Source organism: Pseudochaenichthys georgianus, chromosome 1 (genome assembly GCF_902827115.2).
Source record: "Pseudochaenichthys georgianus chromosome 1, fPseGeo1.2, whole genome shotgun sequence".
In the NCBI taxonomy this organism is placed as follows: Eukaryota; Metazoa; Chordata; class Actinopteri; order Perciformes; family Channichthyidae; genus Pseudochaenichthys; species Pseudochaenichthys georgianus.
Window position 1 is genome coordinate 26,799,071 of NC_047503.1, and position 22,146 is coordinate 26,821,216.

At 43.9% G+C, this 22,146-nt stretch overlaps 1 protein-coding gene across 3 annotated transcripts in view; it reads left to right on the top strand.

Annotated features, from left to right (window-relative positions):
• The first annotated feature begins 1,109 nt into the window (after positions 1 to 1,109).
• camk2d2 (calcium/calmodulin-dependent protein kinase (CaM kinase) II delta 2) overlaps positions 1,110 to 22,146 on the top strand; it is a 52,768-nt gene continuing 31,731 nt past the window's right edge. For all 3 annotated transcript variants that reach the window (XM_034081075.1, XM_034081082.1, XM_034081091.1), the window contains exons 1-2: positions 1,110 to 1,564; positions 4,596 to 4,690. In XM_034081075.1, coding sequence (XP_033936966.1) covers positions 1,503 to 1,564; positions 4,596 to 4,690 — 157 coding nt within the window. In that variant the 5' untranslated portion in view covers positions 1,110 to 1,502. The remainder of the gene's footprint in view (positions 1,565 to 4,595; positions 4,691 to 22,146) is intronic.

Here is a 22,146-nt window from a genome sequence, read left to right on the forward strand (position 1 = left end):
GTGTTGGTAAGGACTCGAGCAGCAGCGTTCTGAATTAGCTGCAGTTTTCTAATATATTTTTTAGTGAGACCTGTAAAGACACCATTACAAGGCAAGGCAAGTTGATTTATATAGCACCTTTCTACACAAGGCAATTCAAGGTGCTTTACAAAAATGAAAGACATTCAGACAAAGGCATTTAAAAACAGTCATTAAAAAGAAAAGATAATAAAATAAACATTAAAAGGAAAAATACATGAATAAAAAGTTACAGTGCAGTTTAAGATATGAATAGTTCACACAGTAGTCCAGTCTACTGAAGATAAAAGCATGGACAATTTTTTCCAAATCCTGCTGTGACATTAGTCTTTTAATCCTAGAAATATTTTGTAGGTGATAGCTGATGTATTAATTATTTTAATATGACTGTTGAAACTCAGGTCAGAGTCCATGACTAGATTTCTGGCTTCACCTGTTGTTGTGAACATTGCAGGCTGAAGCTCAGTGCTAACTTTTATACGTTCTGCCTTGGCTCCAAAAACCATTACCTCAGTTTTATCTTTGTTTAATTGGAGAAAGTTCTGACACATCCAGTCATTGATTTGTTCAATGCACTTACTCAGTGTTTTAATTGGAGCATAGTCTCCTGGTGAAATGGTTACGTACATGTGTGTGTCATCTGCATAGCTATGGTAACTTTTTTGTTGTTTTTCATTATCTGAGCCAGTGGTAGAATGTAGATGCTAAAGAGAAGAGGCCCCAATACGGAACCTTGAGGTACCCCATGTCATATTTGTCAACTCAGATGTGTATTTACCTATAGAAACAAAGATTTTTTCTGTCCTTTAAGTAGGATTCAAAACAATTTAGAACTGTTTCCGAAAGTCCCACCCAGTTTTCTAGTCTGTCTAGTAATATGTTGTGGTCAAGTGTCAAAAGCAGCACTGATATACACTAATACTAACACTGAATGCACATGTAGGCTACCCATGGCACTGTTGATAGTATTTCCATGATAAAATACACTTTATTATTTTCATGTTATATATCATATATTCTTGTTCGTCTTTGTTTGTTATTGGCCTGTGGGAGAATGCAGGCAAAGGGGCGGGACTGAGCGCACAGCGGGGGGTAGGTGCGGTAGTGCGGCGTCTGATGCGCGCAGAGAGACGAACCTCACCACGCTGCACAGACACACACCAGAGAATCCGGAATGCACACAAAATGCTGCGTCTACGAGCTGTGACAAGCCGCTGCATGTGAAGAAAACAAAGAACAAGCAGACAAAAACGCCGGAAGCTCTCTCGACCAAATTGAAGCCCTCGCGCAGGCAGTGCATTTGCCGCAGAAATCATCCCAACAGAGCTCGCGACCGAGGTGCTTCAGCTGTGCATGAAACCCTCAGTTTGGCTTGCAGGTCCAGGACAAAAAAACCGGGCGGTGTTGACGACTGAGTGTGGTGGATACTGTTTGTGAGTGCACCTTAACCGCGTCTCCTCACACCCCTTGGTACTTCCTTCAGGATGGCGTTAACGATCTGCACGAGATTTACCGACGAATATCAGCTGTTTGAGGAGCTGGGGAAGTAAGGAAGCATGTTTTTATCATCTAGCACCATCTCTGTGTGAAATGTCAGCCTGTTATGCAATAGGCCGCTTGGCATAGGGACTCAGATTCAGGGCTCTGTGTGTGTCTGTGTGTGTGTGTGTGTGTGTGTGTGTGTGTGTGTGTGTGTGTGTGTGTGTGTGTGTGTGTGTGTGTGTGTGTGTGTGTTCGCGCTGCTGATAGTATAGCCATGCAATCTGTTATGCAGGGGGGGGGGGGGGGGCTCAATACGCTATCATGTATCCCGAAGGCCTTTTCAATGGCATCCTATTTGTTTTAATCCCTCATTTGATGCCCTGCTTACGCTTTTGTGTTAATATGTCGAAGCTAGCGCGGCGTCCTTTGCTTCCATCCTCTGCAGCCACTGATGTTGCATTTCGACCTTTTGGTGTCACAGTCGAAAAGCTCCCATGTTGTAAACTGAACCCGAATGAAAAGAACGAGGGGTGTGTGAAATGGTGATATTTGGTAACCGACCCCCTTCCTTTTCTACCTCCATCTCACCAAATCCTCCTCATCCTCCCCAGTGACAGAAATACACAGTCAGTAATGCGACAGCAGACCATGTAGTTGGAGATGACACATTCCCCAGCCAAGCACCGAGCTGCGTTCAATTATCGGACACAGGCAGGGAATTCCTCACCCCTGAGAGAGGGAGACAGAGAGAGATCCACGTACCAAGTGTGGACGTGTAGATACGTCCACACTTATTGGTCACACCAGCTGAATGGTCATGAAATGCAGTCTGCCCAGCACTCCCTGCTCAGAGAACCTATTATATGTCCAGCCAAAGCAGATAGAGATTAAAATGTACTCCCAGGTACCCCAGTGTCTCCCACTTAGCATTCTGATAGAGGAGTTATCTTTCATCACCTTCTTATCAGAAACCTGTGTTTCTAGTGAAGGAGAAGAAGCCTCCTCTACAGCCTCTGCCCCCAATGACCCTATGCTGTGTTCATTTTACACCATCTGTTATTAATAATGCAACCACAATTCGACCTTTTAACTGATCTCTTTCCTGTGAGCAGAACCATTTCCCGCATGCACTGATTTACAGCAGAAATACAATTCTAATATCTGACAAAACTTGGATACTTCTATTGTTTCAACTATCCGGGGATGAATTTCTAAGTGAATATTTACAAAGTAATGTACACAATGTTAGACAAGTAAAATAAGATACATATAGACTCATAATTTCATAATTGTTGCTCAAGTTTCAGCCGTTAATGGACCATACTGTACCATTGTGTCTGCAAGTTTTAGCCCATTCAATCACATCTATTAATCATAAAATCTGCATTTATTACATTATTGTCCTGTGCATATGCAATTTATTTGTAGATTGATTTAAAAAGACAGCACTGTGTTAACCATTAACATTATTGTAACTGATAAATAAACATAGTAAATTACTAGTTTTCAACCATTTATTGTAATAATGTAGGAATTAGATCTTTTCATCTATCTTGTATTTTCTGTATTTTCAAATAGAAAAGCATGGTTATTTAAAGTGTGCTTTTACTACTTTTCCTTTTCCTCTTTCCATCATGTAGCTCAGTACAGACTAGGTTTACAGATACAGTGAACAGAATAAGGTGCTTTATAGTGCTTCTTATATAACATGTTATGCTTTGAACATTTCCTTTACCAAATCCCCTATACTGTAAATTAGAGGTAAGCTTTAGTGGCAAGCTGCTAACTCCAGAGGATGTTAGATAACATGTAAATGGTACCGATCATGCTATAAAGTCAGCAGTGAATACATTGCTTCAGTTACTTCTCACACACATATAACCCTCCAAAATATATAATTGTACAGAGACATCATGCTACAGTTGTCAGCCATTAGGAATACAGTGGGTTAAATAATCTAGTTTATTTGAGGTAATACCTATTTTTGTCTTTTCTCTAGTATCTGCATTCAAGTGTGTCTAAATCTTTGTGATATCTCTGATGAGAACCGATTTTATTTGAAAGAAAAGGCGTGCACCGGCAGAGATGGAGGTTGAATAGCGAAGCGCTGAAGAGCTGAGCTGAGGCGGACATCTCCATGGCTGCATTTAGAGATGAGAGATGCAGCACTCTGCTCTTCTCCTCCCTCAAATATAGCTGACCTCGTTTTTTGATCTTCATACATGTGCTTGAAACACTAGTACAACACATGGCTTAAGCAATAGAAGGCTGGTAGGCGCGCTCGTTGGTGCGGATGGTCTCGTGTAGCGATGAGGACAGTGTGTACTGTAGGGAGGGGGGTGTGAGTGTGTTTGTTTGAGTAGCTGCACAGATCCTGCATCCATGCTCTGTGCTATTCAATTTTAGACATTTGACTTTGCTACTTAAATGTTTGCTCTTCCATGTTTGTTATTTTTTACATACATCATCCGAGTGCTGTTAGGGTCATGGAGCATAATGATCATGTATAGTAGTTAGTAATCAGTATTTTTTACAATTTAGTGCCCTTACTTGAGTAAAATCACAATAACACAGCTGCTGTAATTATGGAGTTACATTTTTCACATGCTTCACATGCATTTTTTAAGATTACATTTCTTATGAATGATCAAAAAATAACAGGTCGACATAAGACATAGCAAGCCAGCTGATATTACTATCCTGGTTTCGTGCCGCTCTCGTAGTATCAACTTGGTGCCAAAAAAACATACACACTTATTCCTGGAGATTGTATGACCTGCTTAAATAAAGTAGTCCAAGAACAGGTAACAGTCTGCCTTTGATATGAATTGCAAGTTTAAAACAGATGCTTTTAATACATTTTAGCTTATTTTCAACAAATTGTGCAGGTTGCAATATGTGATCTAAGTCACAATGAAATCATATCTTTCCAGACTAGATTGATTTCTGCCATACTTACACTGAAACACAATATGCTTTTGTTATCAGCATATTGAAACACAATTTTACATTGGCTGTTATGGATCGCACCTTATATTGTGACTTTGAGCTTTTTTCGAATCATTAACTAATTCTGTGCGTGTTTTTCTTTTCAGGGGTGCATTCTCTGTGGTCAGGAGGTGTGTGAAGATCTCCAATGGACAGGAGTTTGCCGCAAAAATCATCAACACCAAGAAGCTTTCTGCCAGAGGTAGTAAACATAAACAAGTCAAGAATCCCCCTCCCTACACACACACGCGCACACACACACACACACACACACACACACACACACACACACACACACACACACACACACACACACACACACACACACACACACACACACACACACACACACACACACACACACACACACACACACACACACACACACACACACACACACACACACACACACACACACACACACACACACACACACACACACACACACACACACACACACACACGATGAGCAGAAAACGTGCCCCAAAGTGTCACAGAATTACATGTGGGTGAGTTGTAAACATGCGTGCCCATGAGACAAGCTTTGGGGCTCTGACCGTGAGGTTGAGAGACGGACAGACAGGCACACATGCCCAGAGACTCATCTGGATTTGTGTTGGTGAAGTTTTCTGTATGTGCTCAGAAGAAAACAGCAAATATATCAAGTAAATGTTGCAGCAGTCTTTGCCTGCTTGCAGTTTTTGTGCACTGTGGTACATGTTCTACTTCCTTTTTGTGTTTTCCATATCCTTTGGTTTCTATGTAAATGTTTGTCACATACAACCTTGCATGTGTATGTCTTTGCATGCGTTAGTGTGCGCGTGCATGTGTTCTGTATTGATTCAGGGCTCTGGCTGGTCTTGTCGTCCCAGGGGCAGATCTCATGCGAAGCCGACCCAGTTCTTTCACATCCGTCACTGTAATTGTAGCCGCTGGCCCGGTTGCCTCGAGCTTGGGACACACGCACATAATCCCGCATACACTCACACATAACTTGCACGCGTCGGTACACACGTGACCCAGGATCCGCCAACAGCATATTCGTGATTACTAACCAATGGTTGCACTTTTGCTGTTTCTCAATTCTTCAGCCAATGGTGTCACATCTTGCTTGCCCATGATAACCAGTAAATGCTGTCATCCCGCACAAGCATGCAGGCTCCTGTAGATGTTAGTTGTCTAACTTACATCTAATGTTTGATGGTTAACAGGAAATTACCTTGGCTGTTGTGTTTATTATAGTGTTCTAGTGTATAAGCAAGCAGCCTCCTCCCCCTCTTTGCAGTATTTTACCTTTTATTATTTTCCGGCAGCTTCCTCCTCCTCAGCATCCTCCATCTCCACGTACTCTTCTTTTATGCATTTACTCTTCTTCCCTAATTTAAAAAAAATCTCTCTTTTTATTTTATTTTATTTTATTTTATTTTATTTACAAGACGCTCACCAGGTGCTCTTACCCGCCCCCTGCTTCTTGCATATGTTCTCCATGAATACCTCACCATCTATCCTTGCCTTCCCTCCTCCGTTGCTTCCTTTCTTTTCTCTCCTTTTTTGGCTCCCTTCATGTTGCCTCTTCTTTCTTTCTTCTTCCCCCATTAATCCTCCGCTCTTAGCTTGTGACGTGTCTCTTCTGCCCATGATGACCGCTTCTTGCTTGCAGTGTTGTTAATAGACACCTTGGCAAAAGGATCAGTGTCTCACCACTTGCATGCTTGGATAGATTTTCCCAAAATACTGCAAACCTCAAGAGGATCTGCGGGTGTGCACAAACACACACTCTCACTTTCATGTTTTCCTCCGCTTCTGTGTTTGTTTGTTTGTTTAGAGGTTTACATACCAGGCATGCTGGCGTGTCAGATATGGTCTTATCCTCCTTCCGCGATAAGCTCTAGAAATTGCAACTCTGATTCCCTTCTTTCTGGCAGGATCATGACCTCCCCCTACCCCACTCAGCCACTGTGTGTGTATTTGCCTATGCAAGTGCATGTGTCAGAATATAGATTTGAAAAGGGTTTAGGGTAGGGATTGGTGGCTGGAAAGCAGGCAGATCAAGACAGTGTGTGTGTGTGTGTGTGTGTGTGTGTGTGTGTGTGTGTGTGTGTGTGTGTGTGTGTGTGTGTGTGTGTGTGTGTGTGTGTGTGTGTGTGTGTGTGTGTGTGTGTGTGTGTGTGTGTGTGTGTGTGTGTGTGTGTGTGTGTGTGTGTGTGTGTGTGTGTGTGTGTGTGTGTGTGTGTGTGTGTGTGTGTGTGTGTGTGTGTGTGTGTGTGTGTGTGTGGTGTTCCTGGTTTTGACCAGTCAAAGTCCTGCAGGCTGCAATCCTGATTATGCAGTGTTTGATTAATATCAGCAGATGAGCCGGTGCACAAGAGGAAGCAGTCCAGAGAGAGAGGGGAAGAGAAAGACAGGAAGCAGAGAGAACTAAAAAATTGAAAAGTCAACATTTAACTAGCGTGTGTGTGTGTGTGTGCACTCTGTATCCCTCCTAGCAGTTGGATTTGTGTTCTCTCCCTTCATGTACAGTATGCGTCAGTGTCCTGTCACTATGACTCTCTCTGCTATCTTTTGTCACTTTGTATTTGCTTGTGATGTGCCGCGTGTGTGTACGTGGGTTAAGTGTGCATGTGTGTGTGTGCGTGGGTCTTTAATCCCTCATCTGTTTCTGAGTGTGTGTTTGTGCACATGATTGTTTATGAGTGTCTGTGCTCTATCATTGCCCACTATGTGACCCTTTCAGCTTGTCCAAACAATTGGGTTTGTTTGAATCAATTGCAATGAAAATATTTAGATTTGTTTTTGTATTCCTGCTTGTCTTGCTGTGTATGTATTACATTGCATTGTGGGAGTGATACACTGATAGGTCAAAGTAATAGGGTTAAAGGGCTTTATTTTACAAGGAGGGAAAATACAATGTTTATGATGTTTTCTCCTTTTCTCAATTTTCCCATTTCAATTCTTGGTTAAACCCCAACACTTCTGCAGAAAGTGTATTATCGTTCCTCCTGGCTTGATGTCGTTCCATTCCACCAATCCGTAACTGCATGAACCCCCTTCATGGTGGACCGTTTTTGTGCTAATAGGAGCGTGCTGTTGTTATTTTTATGTTATGTGGAGGTGTTATGGTAACAGCAATTGTAGCTGTTGCTGAGGTATAAGCCAGTCTGCCTCAGTGCCGTATTTATACAGAGAAGTTTTTTTTATGTGTGCATGTTTTCTCATCATTCATCTGTTAGTTTTTCCTAAGCAATATAAAGATTTGTCTTTCCCCTTCCCTCTCTTATGATCTTTATTCCTGTCTTCCTCCAGTGTCACTGTGATTCTGTTTCGCCTCACTCTGAAGTGAAGGAAAGGAGGAGGGGTGAGGATGTGATTGTGGGAGACTAGAAAGATGGGGGAGAGACACAGAGATAGGAGGGAGGGAAAGGAAGGAGGGATCAGTGGGAAGAAGGGGGGATCACATGACTCACTGCTAAAAATAAATGTTGGTCATTCTCTCACTCTCAGTGTCTCTATCGTACACACACAGTATTGAAAATATTCCATCTTCTTTAAAGACCTTAGATTTTGTATTTCAGTCGATGCTCACCTGTCTAATATATCAGACTAAAAACGTAGATGACAGAACCTGACTAGGTAGCAATGTTCTTTTTGAGCATCCATATGTAAATGTTTTAATGTGTGCCATATTTTAGTGGAATTAACCTGTGATGAACAATGTGGGGAATTAGGCTTTTCACAACTTTTCAGTCCATCATTTGAGTTAAATCTGCATTAAGAGCTTTTGGCCATGTGGGATAAAAATAGCTCACATTTAGTACACTATTACATTGTATCTGATATTATTAAAGATTTGCAGCATATTCCTTATTCCAGGTCTATTTGCTAGACTTCTCAAAGCTTTGAGCCACATCTCATTGACCTTGTCAGCATTATCAGTTTTTATCAATTGTACTTAGTTTCCGAGTGCTTAGTAGACATGATGACAACTGAAAAAACTCCTTATACCCATGGATACAGTAGAAATAATGAATAGTATTGTGATGTGAAGAACACTCTAACCAGACAACAGCCTAGAGCTAATTAGTTACATTTCTGGTGACAGTTTTGGCTTCCAAACTCTGCAGTCAGCATACAACAATACTGTTAATAATGTAAGCTATAATCCAAATTGCAGCCCTTGCATTCTTAAAATGTCAAGATTTCAATATGAAAACCATTGATTGTTCACCCCAGAAAGAACTTACATGACTAACTACAGCGACAAACTCTGTAGAAAGCGAGGGCGTTCTTAATTACAGAGCGCTGCATCTCCTTCTGTCTTCTCCTTTCTCTCTATTTCTGCCTCTGTTCTTCTCAACCCTTTGTTTTTATGTCTGTTTGATTTACCCTTCCGCCCATCAATTCTCTTCTCTCTGTCCACCCTCCTCTTTTTCCTTCCTCACAAATTCCCTGGCTCTTTATAGCTTTAGTCTGGTCTCCCTCCCAAAGTGCTTCAAACCAAGAAACAGTTGTATCACCGATTGATTTTATAACAAATTGGAAGACAGAGGCCACAGATAAGAATGACATTGTTATTATTTTCTAAGCAGAACTATATTCAAACTGGACTGGATGAATAGATGGAGATGGATAGATACACTTAGGTAATGCTGCCAAAAGATTGCGAACATTTTCAATGTTTCATGCAGGTCTCCATTGAAAAAGAGATCATTGATCTCAATGGGATTTTACCTGGATAAATAAAGGTTTTGAATTGAATTCATCATTCTAATTCATCATTAGATGTTGTTGCCAGCACAAGTTTTTCTTTCCACAGAATCAGAGATACTAGTATTTCTGTCCGCAGTAACAGAAGAACGTGTGGAATGCAGCATATCAGCAACACATGTTGCTATCATTAGGTTAAAGCTGTTGCTTTCTGGAAAGATCAGGCATTTTGTGTTGAATGGCATTGTTGATAAATGTTTCAAAAATATTTTCTCTAGTAAAAATGCTGTGATCTTGACCTACGGCTTGTGTTTTATAGTGTTTCAAATTTTGCATGAAAAGTTGCATAGGCAACCTTACAGAGAAACCTTATCTGGTTGCTATCCCAACTCTGGTTGTAACCGGAAAGCTACGTAGTGACGTGTCCTCTTATTCAGACAACACCATTGCTTTTATTACTCGTTTAAATAGAAATCAGATTAGCATGAAGAGTCTTTTGTAATGCGGAGGTTTGTACAGTAAATATTTTGATATCTTGATGATACAATGTTCCTATGCAGCACCACATGCATCATACATGAGGGCAGTGGCGGTTCTAGACTATTTTACATGGGGGGGCAAGAGGTCATGCCAGGGTGGCATGGGAGGGAGGACAGTACGTGGTATTTTATACTGTATATAACCTATTTATTGTTAATTCATGCCCTAACACAAGTGTTATTAATGCACAAGAGAAACAAGGTGTTCAGACAAACAATCGGGTGCCCTTTGAGTCCCCCAAGCTTACTTCAATAATTTTAAATGAAAGGAAACTATAAAATGTATTTTAAAGCAATGAATTAATGGAACAGGTTGTTTTGCATTACAATGTAAAACTAAATATATATATTTTGTTTTAAAAAAATTGGTTGTCTTAGTATTAGACAGACATATTTGCATGTCCTCACTAAGCATTATTACATATTCATTTAATATTAAACAAATCAAAATGGACAATTATCCCAAAATGTTGCTGCTAATATAATCATATGCTTGTCAACTTTAACTGATCAAAAAGAAATTCTGAAAAAATACTTGAATTATCTATGAAATTGCAATATTGTCCCTCAGTTTGTTTCAACCCCGTCACGCCATACCATTTACCCTCCTATTAAAATAATGGATCAGTCCATGTGTGATCTGCATTGAGGGAATTACATCACAAAAGTGTCAGTTTCTTCTCTTACCTATATTTCAGTTTTTGTATTTTCAGATTAAGATTGACAAGCTCAACATTTTAACTCTGTTATATGAATTAATAATAGTAAATAATTGTTTATTACAAAATAAACAATAGTTTTGCAAAATATTACAATTTTGTAATGTCCTTGACTTCCATGTCGTGCCATATCTTAGCTAAACAAGGTCTCATGCCTACTTTTTGTAAACAACTTCAACCCTGTTACATTTTTTCAAGGAAATTCCTAGTAATTATTTATATGTTGTGCCTGAGGTGGGAACATGTAAGTAGTCCACTACCAGATGTTGACCAAACATTTTGGTTTCATTTTTCAAAGATATAAAGACCCAAAAGGCACCCGATTCAGAGAATACTCAGAATTCTGCATAGTGTAAGTACTTAATTATAATTAAGTACACAAATAACATCACCCATCTCTTCAGAGAGCTAAAGGTGACATGTGCAGCAAGACATTTCAATCAATATTTGTCAATACTAAGAGCTGCTAGATTGAGCTGCTGTAATGGAATATGTAAGGAGAATAAGAACATACCATGTGGTCCAGCTGGAGTTTCATCTGCCTCCTGATCCCTGCCTCTGGCCCTCTTTCTGATACTTCATCTTTATTCCTCACATATATTTCTTCTTCTTCACTAATGTCTTCATCTCCTCCTCTTCCTCCTGCTCTGACCCTCCTGGTCTCTTCAGTGAACTCTCTTTTCCTTTTCCTCTTTCTGTTCGTCCTGATCACTTCTCATATGTCTTTTTGTTGTTGTTGAATCACTCCAGCTACTCTGGCCTGCAAGAGTCTACTTGTGAAAAGCACTGGTACAAATGCTTGTATAACTTTACACGTTAGGGCCATGTACGTAGCTAATATGTTGCATATCATAAATATAACATCAGAAAGTATTTATCAAACGCACACAGGCTCTGTGTTTAGATCCAGTTTTTACGGTAAAGGATGTATCCTGGTTTCATTGATCTGGCCTCATTGCTGTGATGTGTAGTTTACGTGGATTTAACAGTAGGCTACCGCGTAGTTTAGCAAAGTGATCGATCTCCCAGCTAACGCTGTCTGCGTAGTATTTTGTAACGTAACGCCCCAAACAGCGCCCATCTGTTAAACGCTATCGATTCAAACGGCAGCGTTTTATTAATATTTAGTTTCAAGCTCTCGTCCTTAGTAAAAACAAAACTAGTGGAAGGGGAAATTCTCCCAGGGGAAGCTGATCCATAGGTGCTGGGACAGCTCGCTCCCTCTCTGCAGCTCTGTGAGCCGCGGTCTGTGTGAACGCCACTCCGCAGTTTAATGCAGGGCCGTAGCTGCGTTTTTAACGGGCCTAAAATGATATTTAAAATGAATCACTTTTAACTAATGTAATGCTTGTTTCGTTGCTTGAGAAGCTTGTGGAAATAGTGTAGGTTTGTTTTAGTACAGTTTTAGGGAAACAAAAGTTAGGGGGGCAGCTAGGGGGGCAAGGCTCTACAGTGGGGGGGGCAGCTTCCCCCCCTTGCCCCCCCCCCTTGCCCCCCGTAGATCCGCCCCTGTATGAGGGGTATTATGAAGCCTCTAGCATAATATAAGCATTCAAATCTTTAGTTTTTGTGTCAATATACTGCATGTGATTATAAATGTGACACTGTGTGTCTCTTTTTGTCAGGATGTGTCCTGACCACCCTTTTACATGCTAGTCTAATGTGCGTGCGGCTGCATTACCACAGATTAGATAAAGGCCGACATTAACATACATTATGAGTTTCCAGCAATACTCCAGGGGTAGTTTTATCTCTGACACCAGCCACCTTTTGTTTCTCCTCAGAAGAGAGAGCAAGGGAGTTATCAGTCTAATAATTCTTCCTCCTATTGGGAACCAGTGGAGTGTGATGGTGTCTCGGCATCCTGGATGGTTTCATTAGACCCTAGGGTTCGGTGGGGGATCGGACCATATGGATGAGAACTACTTAGCCGCTGTCCATGGAGGATGTTACATTTAACCTACTACATCTTTTTAATTAAAACTCTTAATTAAAACAATGCAGAGCAATTCCAGCACCTTGTGTGCTGGGTCGATTTGTGTTTGTGCATTAGGGTTTGGACTTGGGAGGTTCATTTTCCTTATTGACTCTATCATTGATAATTTAAACTGATTACTTGAGTTATGCCTTAGATAAATATATTGAAAAAACATTTAACAACCTGTAACCAACAAAACATTGGTATTGTTATTGATCAGAATTGTTATGATAATTACTTGCTGATATTTATAGTTTGCCACTGCCCTTTCTCAAAATGTTTTAATGTTGCCAAGATGGCAACACTAACAGCTTGTCCCTTCAGGCCTCCATCCAAAGCCATTCCCCAAAAATTCTGAATATTAATTCAACCGAAGTACATCGTGATTGTTATACCTATATGAAAACTGGAAATAAAATACCAGATCATGTAATATATTCCTTCCTTGTTTGAGAGGGAATTTGTATTCAAGCACCTGACAATACCACTCCAGAGCCACCAATGCTAACCTGTTGTCCGTCTCTTCTTTTCGGTGTATTTGACTGTTTCTGTCAGGTGTTGGTTGTGTCTCTATTTCTGTGTCTTGCCTGTTTTTACTTTCTGTTTCTGTATCTGACTCTATCTTCTCTGCCTGTCCCTACAACTGGTAGTTTTATCAGGACTGCAAACTACAAATGGCAAAGAAAACACACAAAGCAGTATGCTCTGCTGCAGTGCGATTACAAACGCTAACAATCAGAAACGATAGTTACGGCTGTAACTACGGTCTATGAGTCCCGGATGACCGCCAGAGGCGGTGCTTTAGCACTGGATATGTCCATCGCGCGCATGCGCAGCTCGAGTACCAATAACAACAAAGTCACCTGTGACCCACGTGACACCGGCTATATCCGCCGGTATTGTCAGAGGATCTGTTCCCCGAATCTTCTCGCGAGCACACAAGAATTCTGAGTGACAGGGAACTCTGGTGGTCATCCGGGACTCATAGAACCGTAGTTACAGCCGTAACTATCGTTCTATTTCGTCCCTACTGACCGCCAGAGGCGGTGCTTTAGCACTGGATGACCTATACCAACAATGTCATGAAGAATCCAAGCCCTTGCTCACCACTGGAAGCAGCGGAGCTCGGCAAAAGGACCACGCCCAAAGAATGGGGAGTGGCGACATTGACCTGATGACAACTGGAGAATGTGCCAGAAGACGCCCACGACGCCGCGGCGCAGATGGTCTCCAGGGGCACCCCTCTCAGGGCAGCCCAATATGTTGAGATGCTCCTTGTAGAGTGGCATCTCAGCCTGGTGGCAGGGGGCGGCCACTGGCCCCGTAAGCCTGTGAGATGGTATCGACAACCCAGTGGGGAAGCCACTGGTTAGAGGGCCTAACCTCCTTTAGTGCCGCCAGGGCAAACTCAAGAGTTGCTCCTCCTGCCGTATACAGGCAGTAGCCTTGATATACGCCCTTTGGGCACCCCCCGGGCACAGCAACTTCGATGTGCCGTACTTCTGAATGTCAAAGCGTGCCAGCTGGGCAGGCTGATTGAAGTGAGTTTGTGGAAGGACCCCGGGCGGGAATGCCACATTTGCCCAAAGGGCAACGCATGAGAGTCCCACCTCGGGCATGTATTGTTTATGGAGAGGACCTGCAACTCCCCAACTCGCTTCCCTGAGGCTATGGCAAGCAGAAATGCTGCCTTTGTGGGCAGCCACCTAAGCCCCACCTGGGCCAGGGGCTCGAAGGGAGGAGGTGATAGGGCATCCGGCAGCAAGGGCAGGTCCCAAGCCGGAGCCCTCGGGGTGCAAGGGGGACGCTGCCGTAAAGCCCCTCGTCAGTAGAGCGCTGACGACTGTCAATTAGACCCAGCCGAAGGCTAGGGGCCGGAGCTGTGGTGCGTACCCCTGGGTTAAGGTGAAAACCACCCAAGGGACGGAAGTACAGACTGCCCAGAAACTGAGCTGCTGCTGGGAAAGCAGCCGCCGACCACCCCCGGGATTTCAGAGCCCAGCCCCCCGGTGACATGGGGCACGAAAGTCATTGGGAGGCGGTTGAGTGGGCCGCTAAGACCTCTGCAGACCACCCCTGTAATCCAGCGGCTGAGTGCGGCTGCTAGAGCGGCCCCTGGGCCTGCTGGGAGTGGGCACAGGTCTGCGAGGACCCGAGTGCTGCTGCCTGGTCTGCCTAGCTTGGGCGGCACACTCCAGTGCCTCCAGGGCAGCTGATCTAAACAGCTCCCCTGGCTCGACTGGTACGCGACGGAGGACTCTCCGTCAACCGGAGGAGGTGCGTCAGCCGAAGGAGGGTTGCCAACCGAAGGAGGGGCGCTAGCAGCCCCTACACCGGGCCCAGGCTGAAGGGCCAAGAGGCGACTTCATCATGCCCCTATCGGCAGCTAGCCGATCCACTTTAGAGGACAGCCTATTTCTAGTCCTTCTATTGGGGGGGGGGGGGGAGCACACAAAGCCATCGCTCCCTCAAGTCGCCGGGAACGGCCGAATTGATCTGGAGGAGTACGTGACAAAGAGAGGTGTCTGTTGGCTGCTGCCAGACGTTCCACCTCAGTGATTCGAGCCACTCTGAGCACCCGAGGCATGCAGCTACAGCTCATGCAGGCGTTTACCGTGAGAACCTCCCTCAGATGCTCGAATTTCGTCCCCACTGACCGCCAGAAGCGGCCGAGGCAGGAGGGGCAGCGGTCGTGGCCGTCCTCGGGCTCAAGAGAAAACCTACAGGCGCTACATGAATGAACCATTCTGTAGGTAGCCAGATGCAGCGTAGCCAGGAGCGGGTGCGGGAACACAGCCTTCACCAGCTACCTGCTTAATGGAAAGAGTAGAGCGTTGCTGCTACTCGCCGAACAGAAAGAGGGATGTAATTACACCCACGTTACGGCAGAGGGAGCGGGAGCGAGATCACTGCCTTCACCTAGCTGGATTAGCAAATAAGGCAGTTTACCAAGAGCGGGGGCGAAAACACTGCCTTCACTGGCTGAGCTAGAGGCGAGTGCCAGATGCAGCGTAACCGGGAGCGGGTGCGGGAACACAGCCTTCACCAGCTACCTGCTTAACGGAACCAGGCAGTTTAGCGTCTACCAGGAGCGGGGGCGAGAACACTGCCTTCACTGGTTAAATTAAGACGAATGCCAGATGCAGCGTAACCGGGAGCGGGTGCGGGAACACAGCCTTCACCAGCTACCTGCTTAACAGAATAAACAAGGCAGTTTAGCGTCTACCAGGAGCGGGGGCGAGAACACTGCCTTCACTGGTTGAGTTAGAGACGAATGCCAGATGCAGCGTAACCGGGAGCGGGTGCGGGAACACAGCCTTCACCAGCTACCTGCTTAACAGAAAAAACAAGGCAGTTTGGCGTCTACCAGGAGCGGGGGCAAGAACTGCCTTCACTGGTTGAGTTAGAGACGAATGCCAGATGCAGTGTAACCGGGAGCGGGTGCGGGAACACAGCCTTCACCGGCTACCTGCTTAACGGAGAAACAAGGCAGTTCCGCGTCTACCAGGAGCGGGGGCGAGAACACTGCCTTCACTGGTCGAGTTAGAGACGAATGCCAGATGCAGCGTAACCGGGAGCGGGTGCGGGAACACAGCCTTCACCAGCTACCTGCTTAACAGAAAAAACAAGGCGGTTTGGCGTCTACCAGGAGCGGGGGCGAGAACTGCCTTCACTGGTTAAGTTAGAGTCGAACGCCAGATGCAGTGTAACCGGGAGCGGGTGCGGGAACACAGCCTTCACCGGCTACCTGCTGAACGGGAAGAGTAGAGCGGTGCTACTACTCGCTGAACAGAAAAAGAGATGTAGCTACATCCGCATTACCGGTAGAGGGAGCGGGAGCGAGAGCACTGCCTTCACCTAGCTGGGTAAAATAAAGAAGCTAACAGTATACGCAAGACGTTAGCCGAGCGGCTGCTGCTAACGATCAAGCGAGATCAAGTCAAATAACACACATGTTTAAGACCAGATAACTAGCTTCTAAAGAATAGAATAGCACAGAGCCATAGTTACAGCAGTAACCATGGCCAGGGCTCACACGGCATCTAACCGTAGTTACAGTAGTAACTATGGCCAGTACTTACACGGCTTAGGACCGTAGTTACAGTCGTAACTCTGGCCAGTACTTGCATGGTTTAGAACCGTAGTTACAGTAGTAACTATGGCCAGTACTTACACGGCATAGAGCCGTAGTTACAGTAGTAACTCTGGCCAGTACTTGCATGGTTTAGAACCGTAGTTACAGTAGTAACTATGGCCAGTACTTACATGGCATAGAGCCGTAGTTACGGTATTGCCTATGGCCAGTACGTGCACGGCTTGGAACCGTAGTTACAGTAGTAACTATGGCCAGTACTTACGGCTTAACCCCGTAGTTACAGTATTAACTATGGCCAGTACTTACACAGCTTGGAACCGTAGTTACAGTAGTAACTATGGCCAGTACTTACGGCTTAACCCCGTAGTTACAGTATTAACTATGGCCAGTACTTACACAGCTTGGAACCGTAGTTACAGTAGTAATTATGGCCAGTACTTACGGCTTAGAACCTTAGTTACAATAGTAACTGTGGCCGGTGCCTAAAAGTGTCAGCCAACGGCTGCCCACTAGACAATATAATATTGGGAGGATGAAATCCTCCTTAATGGCCATACATGTAGAGCACACGGCACACACAGTGAAGATTGTTCTCTGCATATCGTTCTAGTGCTAGGAGTCTAGTACTAGGAGCAGTAAATACCACGATATAGCGCTACTGCAACCACACCATGCGTTTACCGGGAGCAGCAGCGAGAGCACTGCCCTCACCGGCTGAGTTAAATAATGAAGCTTAACCGTACATGCAAGGTGTTAGCCAAGCGGCTGCTGCTAACAATCAAGCAACCAAGTCAGAACACAATGTTAAGACCAGATAATTAGCTTCTAAGAAAGAGAACAGCCCGCATAGAACCGTGTCTGGTTACAGTAGTAACCGCACATGCCGAGCACACAGCACCCGCCGTGAAGATGTTCTCTGCAGATCATCCTAGTGCTAGGAGTCTAGTACTAGGAGCAGTAATACAACGAACTAGCGCTACTGCAATCAAACCCTATGCTACAGGGAGCGGGAGCACTGCCCTGAGTTAATAGTTAAGCTCAACAGCAAGGTGTTAGCCAAGCGGCTGCTGCTAACAACCAAGCGACCAAGTCAGAACACAAATGTTAAGACCAGATAATAGCTTCTAGGAAATAGAAAGTACTTACCTTACTTTCTGCACTTAAACGAAAAACGGGTTTAAAGTATGACACTCTTGGCTTTCCATACTAAATCGAATGAGGGACGCAGCCAAAGCTGGGACTCAAATGCTAATGATAGCTCGGGCACAACGCCACAAGCAGAACTTTCAGAAGAGCATAAGGGCAACTTTATGGGAGAGGAAGCGGGAACACTGTCGTCACCAGAAAGTCTAAGCCACAAACAATCAGACGGTAATCAGGACAACTTGGCTGGGAGCGGGTGTGGAAACACAGCCATCACTAGCAACAAGCTGACACAAACCTGTCTGTCGCCTGTCAAACCGGCTCTGCACAGCCGGCGCAGCTCCTGGAGGACGCGTCTAACGACCCGTAGCCCCGACTGTCAGTCGCGAAGCTTCACGCGGCCAGCTGTTTGCAGAGAAATCCCTCCGATCAAACGCTCAAACCTGAACGCTCTAGGCTACGAAAACGTAGCCACGGTACCCTTGCGCAGCGAGAAGATGAAAAGGAACAGATCCTCTGACAATACCGGCGGATATAGCCGGTGTCACGTGGGTCACAGGTGACTTTGTTGTTATTGGTACTCGAGCTGCGCATGCGCGCGATGGACATATCCAGTGCTAAAGCACCGCCTCTGGCGGTCAGTAGGGACGAAATAGAACTGAGAAACAAACGACAGTGAAGATTGACGGATAGGAACATAGAGGTGATTGTTTGGTAAGGTGGGAAGGATTTACAGAGTAAAGACAATTTTTCAGCAACTTCTCAATACAACACTCTAAAGTGTAAAGCAAACCGGTTTCTGTATCAGCATTTAAAAAAATATAATCAAGATATAGATCTTATAACAATAGGATCACACCAGTCGCGATGTCGAACCAGCTGGTAAAAAAGTTGCGAATTTGAAAATACTACACTAGCTAGAAGCAATCTTTGATTCAGTCTTCGCACAAACGATTCGAAAGAAAGGATTTGCGGCAGAAAAAACCAGGATGGAAAAACTATTCATGTCAAAGCAAAGACATGTTTATGTGTATCACAATGTAAAACATGCATTCAATTTTGACTATGGGGATTGGAGTGACAAGCAGAGATTTGAAGGCAAATCAAGAGGAAGAGGGATTCGGGCCGTTATATGTGGAGATTGATTTGATTTGAAACTATGGGAAGCAGGTTGGTTGATGCAGGTGGGTGTGGATGGTAAGGCAAAGCACATACAGGAAGTGCAAATGCGTATATTTCGATGGGTGTGGCAGTCAGGTGATTGTGAAAGGAGGGAAAAGTCTGAGTTCATTTTGAGAACAGAGGGGAAATGGCAACATTCTGAGAAAGTTGGAATGTGGAGGGGAACAGAAAGGGACTTTTTATCAGTGAAAAGAAGAACAGATACACAATTATGTGCCACATTTATTAAAGACTTGACAAAGAAATCCACGTGTTATTTTTCTGGCAGATATTGACTTGATTATTTGTGAGTTCATTTTGAGAACAGAGGGGAAATGGCAACATTCTGAGGCTGCGGCCACACGACGACGAAAACGGCTAAACGCATAGGATTAACGCAAACGCAATCGCAAACAAGCTTCCGTCCACACGCAATAGTTATCCGGATAGTGTCTGCCCACACGAGACCGCTCCGTTTAGCTCCAACCGCTGGAGAAGCTGCAGTACATATGCAGGAGCCTATACGTGGCGCTGTAACTTCGCCAGTCAACGTGTATTAAAGTTTCAATCTTCCGGACAAAATTATAAAAGTGCCGGTCAAAGGTCTTCTTTGTTATTTATTGAGCTTTAAAACAAATGAATAACGACTCTATATAATATAATAATAAAATACACGGAGCCTCTCTTTTTCCTCCCTCTCTTCGGACAGCGTCAGTGTCTGTCTCATGCAGCAGCTGATCCAGTAATGAGTGACCCGGCCGACAGTAAAAATAAACATATTTATAACTAGTTTAGGGAGTTTGAGAGGTAATTAAAATAGCTAAGGGTGATGATCTGACTTGAAGTGTGTGTTTTGCTGCAGCGGGAGGAGCTGCAGGTGAGCAGAGCTGCGTGTCTCCGTCCTGTCAGATTAGACTTCACTCGCGTTTAGGTCCACATCGAGAGAAAGATAAATAATCTGAATTCAGGGTGCAGTTTACTTTGACGCGGGGGTGAGCAGCAGAGGTGGGGAGAGGCGGGGCTATTGCCTCATCATTATTGCTGTAGATCAGGGGTGCCCAACCTTTTTTGAACCGAGAGCTACTTTTAAAATTGCCAGTCTGCCGAGATCTACCAGTCCAAATAGAGAGGCATAGCCATTACTGACAGCCTACTACCAGGTAAATACACACTTCTACTTGTATAAAACTGACCTTTGTACGATTAATACTTCATAAAATACTGCAGATCCTTTATCTTACCTCTTTCTAATCTACATACAAGTATTTTACTGAATTTACACAACAGTGTTGTTGATACAGAGTTGGAGTTTATTCACACGTCACATACTACAGTGGGTAATGTTTTCAAGAAACATTGAACAGTGCTGCCACATGACACAGGAAAAAAGAAAAGACTCTGAACCCTTTCTTTGCCATTATATAAAAATAGTGTTGCTACAAAAGTATAAATTAGGCTTACTAATAAGACTCAGATCTGAAGCTACACAGGAATCTGCTGCCAAAGTGCAATAAAAAAGACAAAATTAATAGAATCAAATTTTTGTTGCATTTTAGTAGATTATAAAAAGAAATGCCTTTTAAAATAGGATGCAAGCAACACTAGTTTCTTAACCTGAATTGATAATAGACTATAATCAATTTAAGTTTGCATTCTTATACCATTTTGTACAATAATTATGATGAATAAGTTCAAACAAACTCAAACTCACAGCTGATTAATAACGGTATCTAACTTGAGTTTTTATTATATCAAAAACCTGTTGAAATGCTACTGTTATTACTGTTTTATTACGCATCAGCAGCCTCCAGGAATGCTTCTTTCACAACTTCGCCGTCTTTGAAAGACTTCATGTGTTTCGCAAGAACGTGACTGACACGATAAGATGCTCTGGTAGCAGCCTTGCTCTTGTTGTTGGCCTGGTGAAAATGGACTGCTGTGCATTTAGCTGTCCTTTCAGGCCCCTCCCCTTTTGGAGCGTAGGACAGAATTAGGAGGGAATTCCGTCTCGTAGCGTTTATGCACTGTTTTGAAATGCCGCTCCTAAATTACCCTTCTTCGATAAAGCCACGCTCACATTGCAGATGAGACAGATGAACTTTGAATTGTAATAGATACAATAATAATCATCCTCCCACTAGGAGTGCAAATTATATATGGTTTGCTTCTGCCATGATTGCGGTCTTGTGTGTGTGCGGACTGTCACTCCTGTTGACACCGACAACGTTAGCGAACTAGTGCACTGCCCACTGCCCCCCAGCCACGCCCCGACACATGGGGTCACGCCGGCCAATCACAAAGCTTTGATGCGTTCAAGTGCATTATTCTGGCACAGGAAGATTATGTTATAGGACATTAACGATAAAACAGAATATTGTTGTTCTATTTTTAGACACATCTCGCGATCGACTGGGAATCTCCCCGCGATCGACCGGTCGATCGCGATCGACTGGTTGGGCACCCCTGCTGTAGATGTTGCACAAACAACTGTAGCATGGTCAATAGCGTCCTGAGCACGATAGCAACTCTGCGATCCGCCAATGTTGTTGTTGTTGTTGGTGGCGAAACACTTCAGCAATGGCGCAGGGTAAGCGGAGGTGAGCAGGAGAGGCGGGGCTATTGCGCAATCACTATCAGTGATCTGAAAATGTTTGGATAGGGCGCACACACGGAGCCGTTTGACCCCCCAGAGAGTTGCGTATGCCTTTCTATCCACCTTGGGACCCGTTATCGTTTCCTCAGTCATTTAGTGCTGTATTCGGTCGTCCTCGTTTGGCCGAACAGTCTATATGACACTAAACAGTAACGCAAACGACCGAATTCGTCCTCGTGTGGCCGCAGCCTGAGAAAGTTGGAATGTGGCTGTGGAGGGGAACAGAAAGGGACTTTTTATCAGTGAAAAGAAGAACAGATACACAATTATGTGGCACATTTATTAATGACTTGACAAAGAAATCCACGTGTTATTTTTCTGGCAGATATTGACTTGATTATTTGTGAGTTCATTTTGAGAACAGAGGGGAAATGGCAACATTCTGAGAAAGTTGGAATGTGGCTGTGGAGGGGAACAAAAAGGGACTTTTTATCAGTGAAAAGAATAACAGATAGACAATTATGTGGCACATTTATTAATGACTTGACAAAGAAATCCACGTGTTATTTTTATGGCAGATATTGACTTGATTATTTGTGCAGTAACATTTCCAAGAAACCCTCCCAGGAAATGTAAAATAAAAGGATTGTCTCGAAAGAGTAACTCATGTGAATGTCAGCATAATCTTTGATAATTCTTAAGTATGAAAAGTGTTTTCAAGTTGA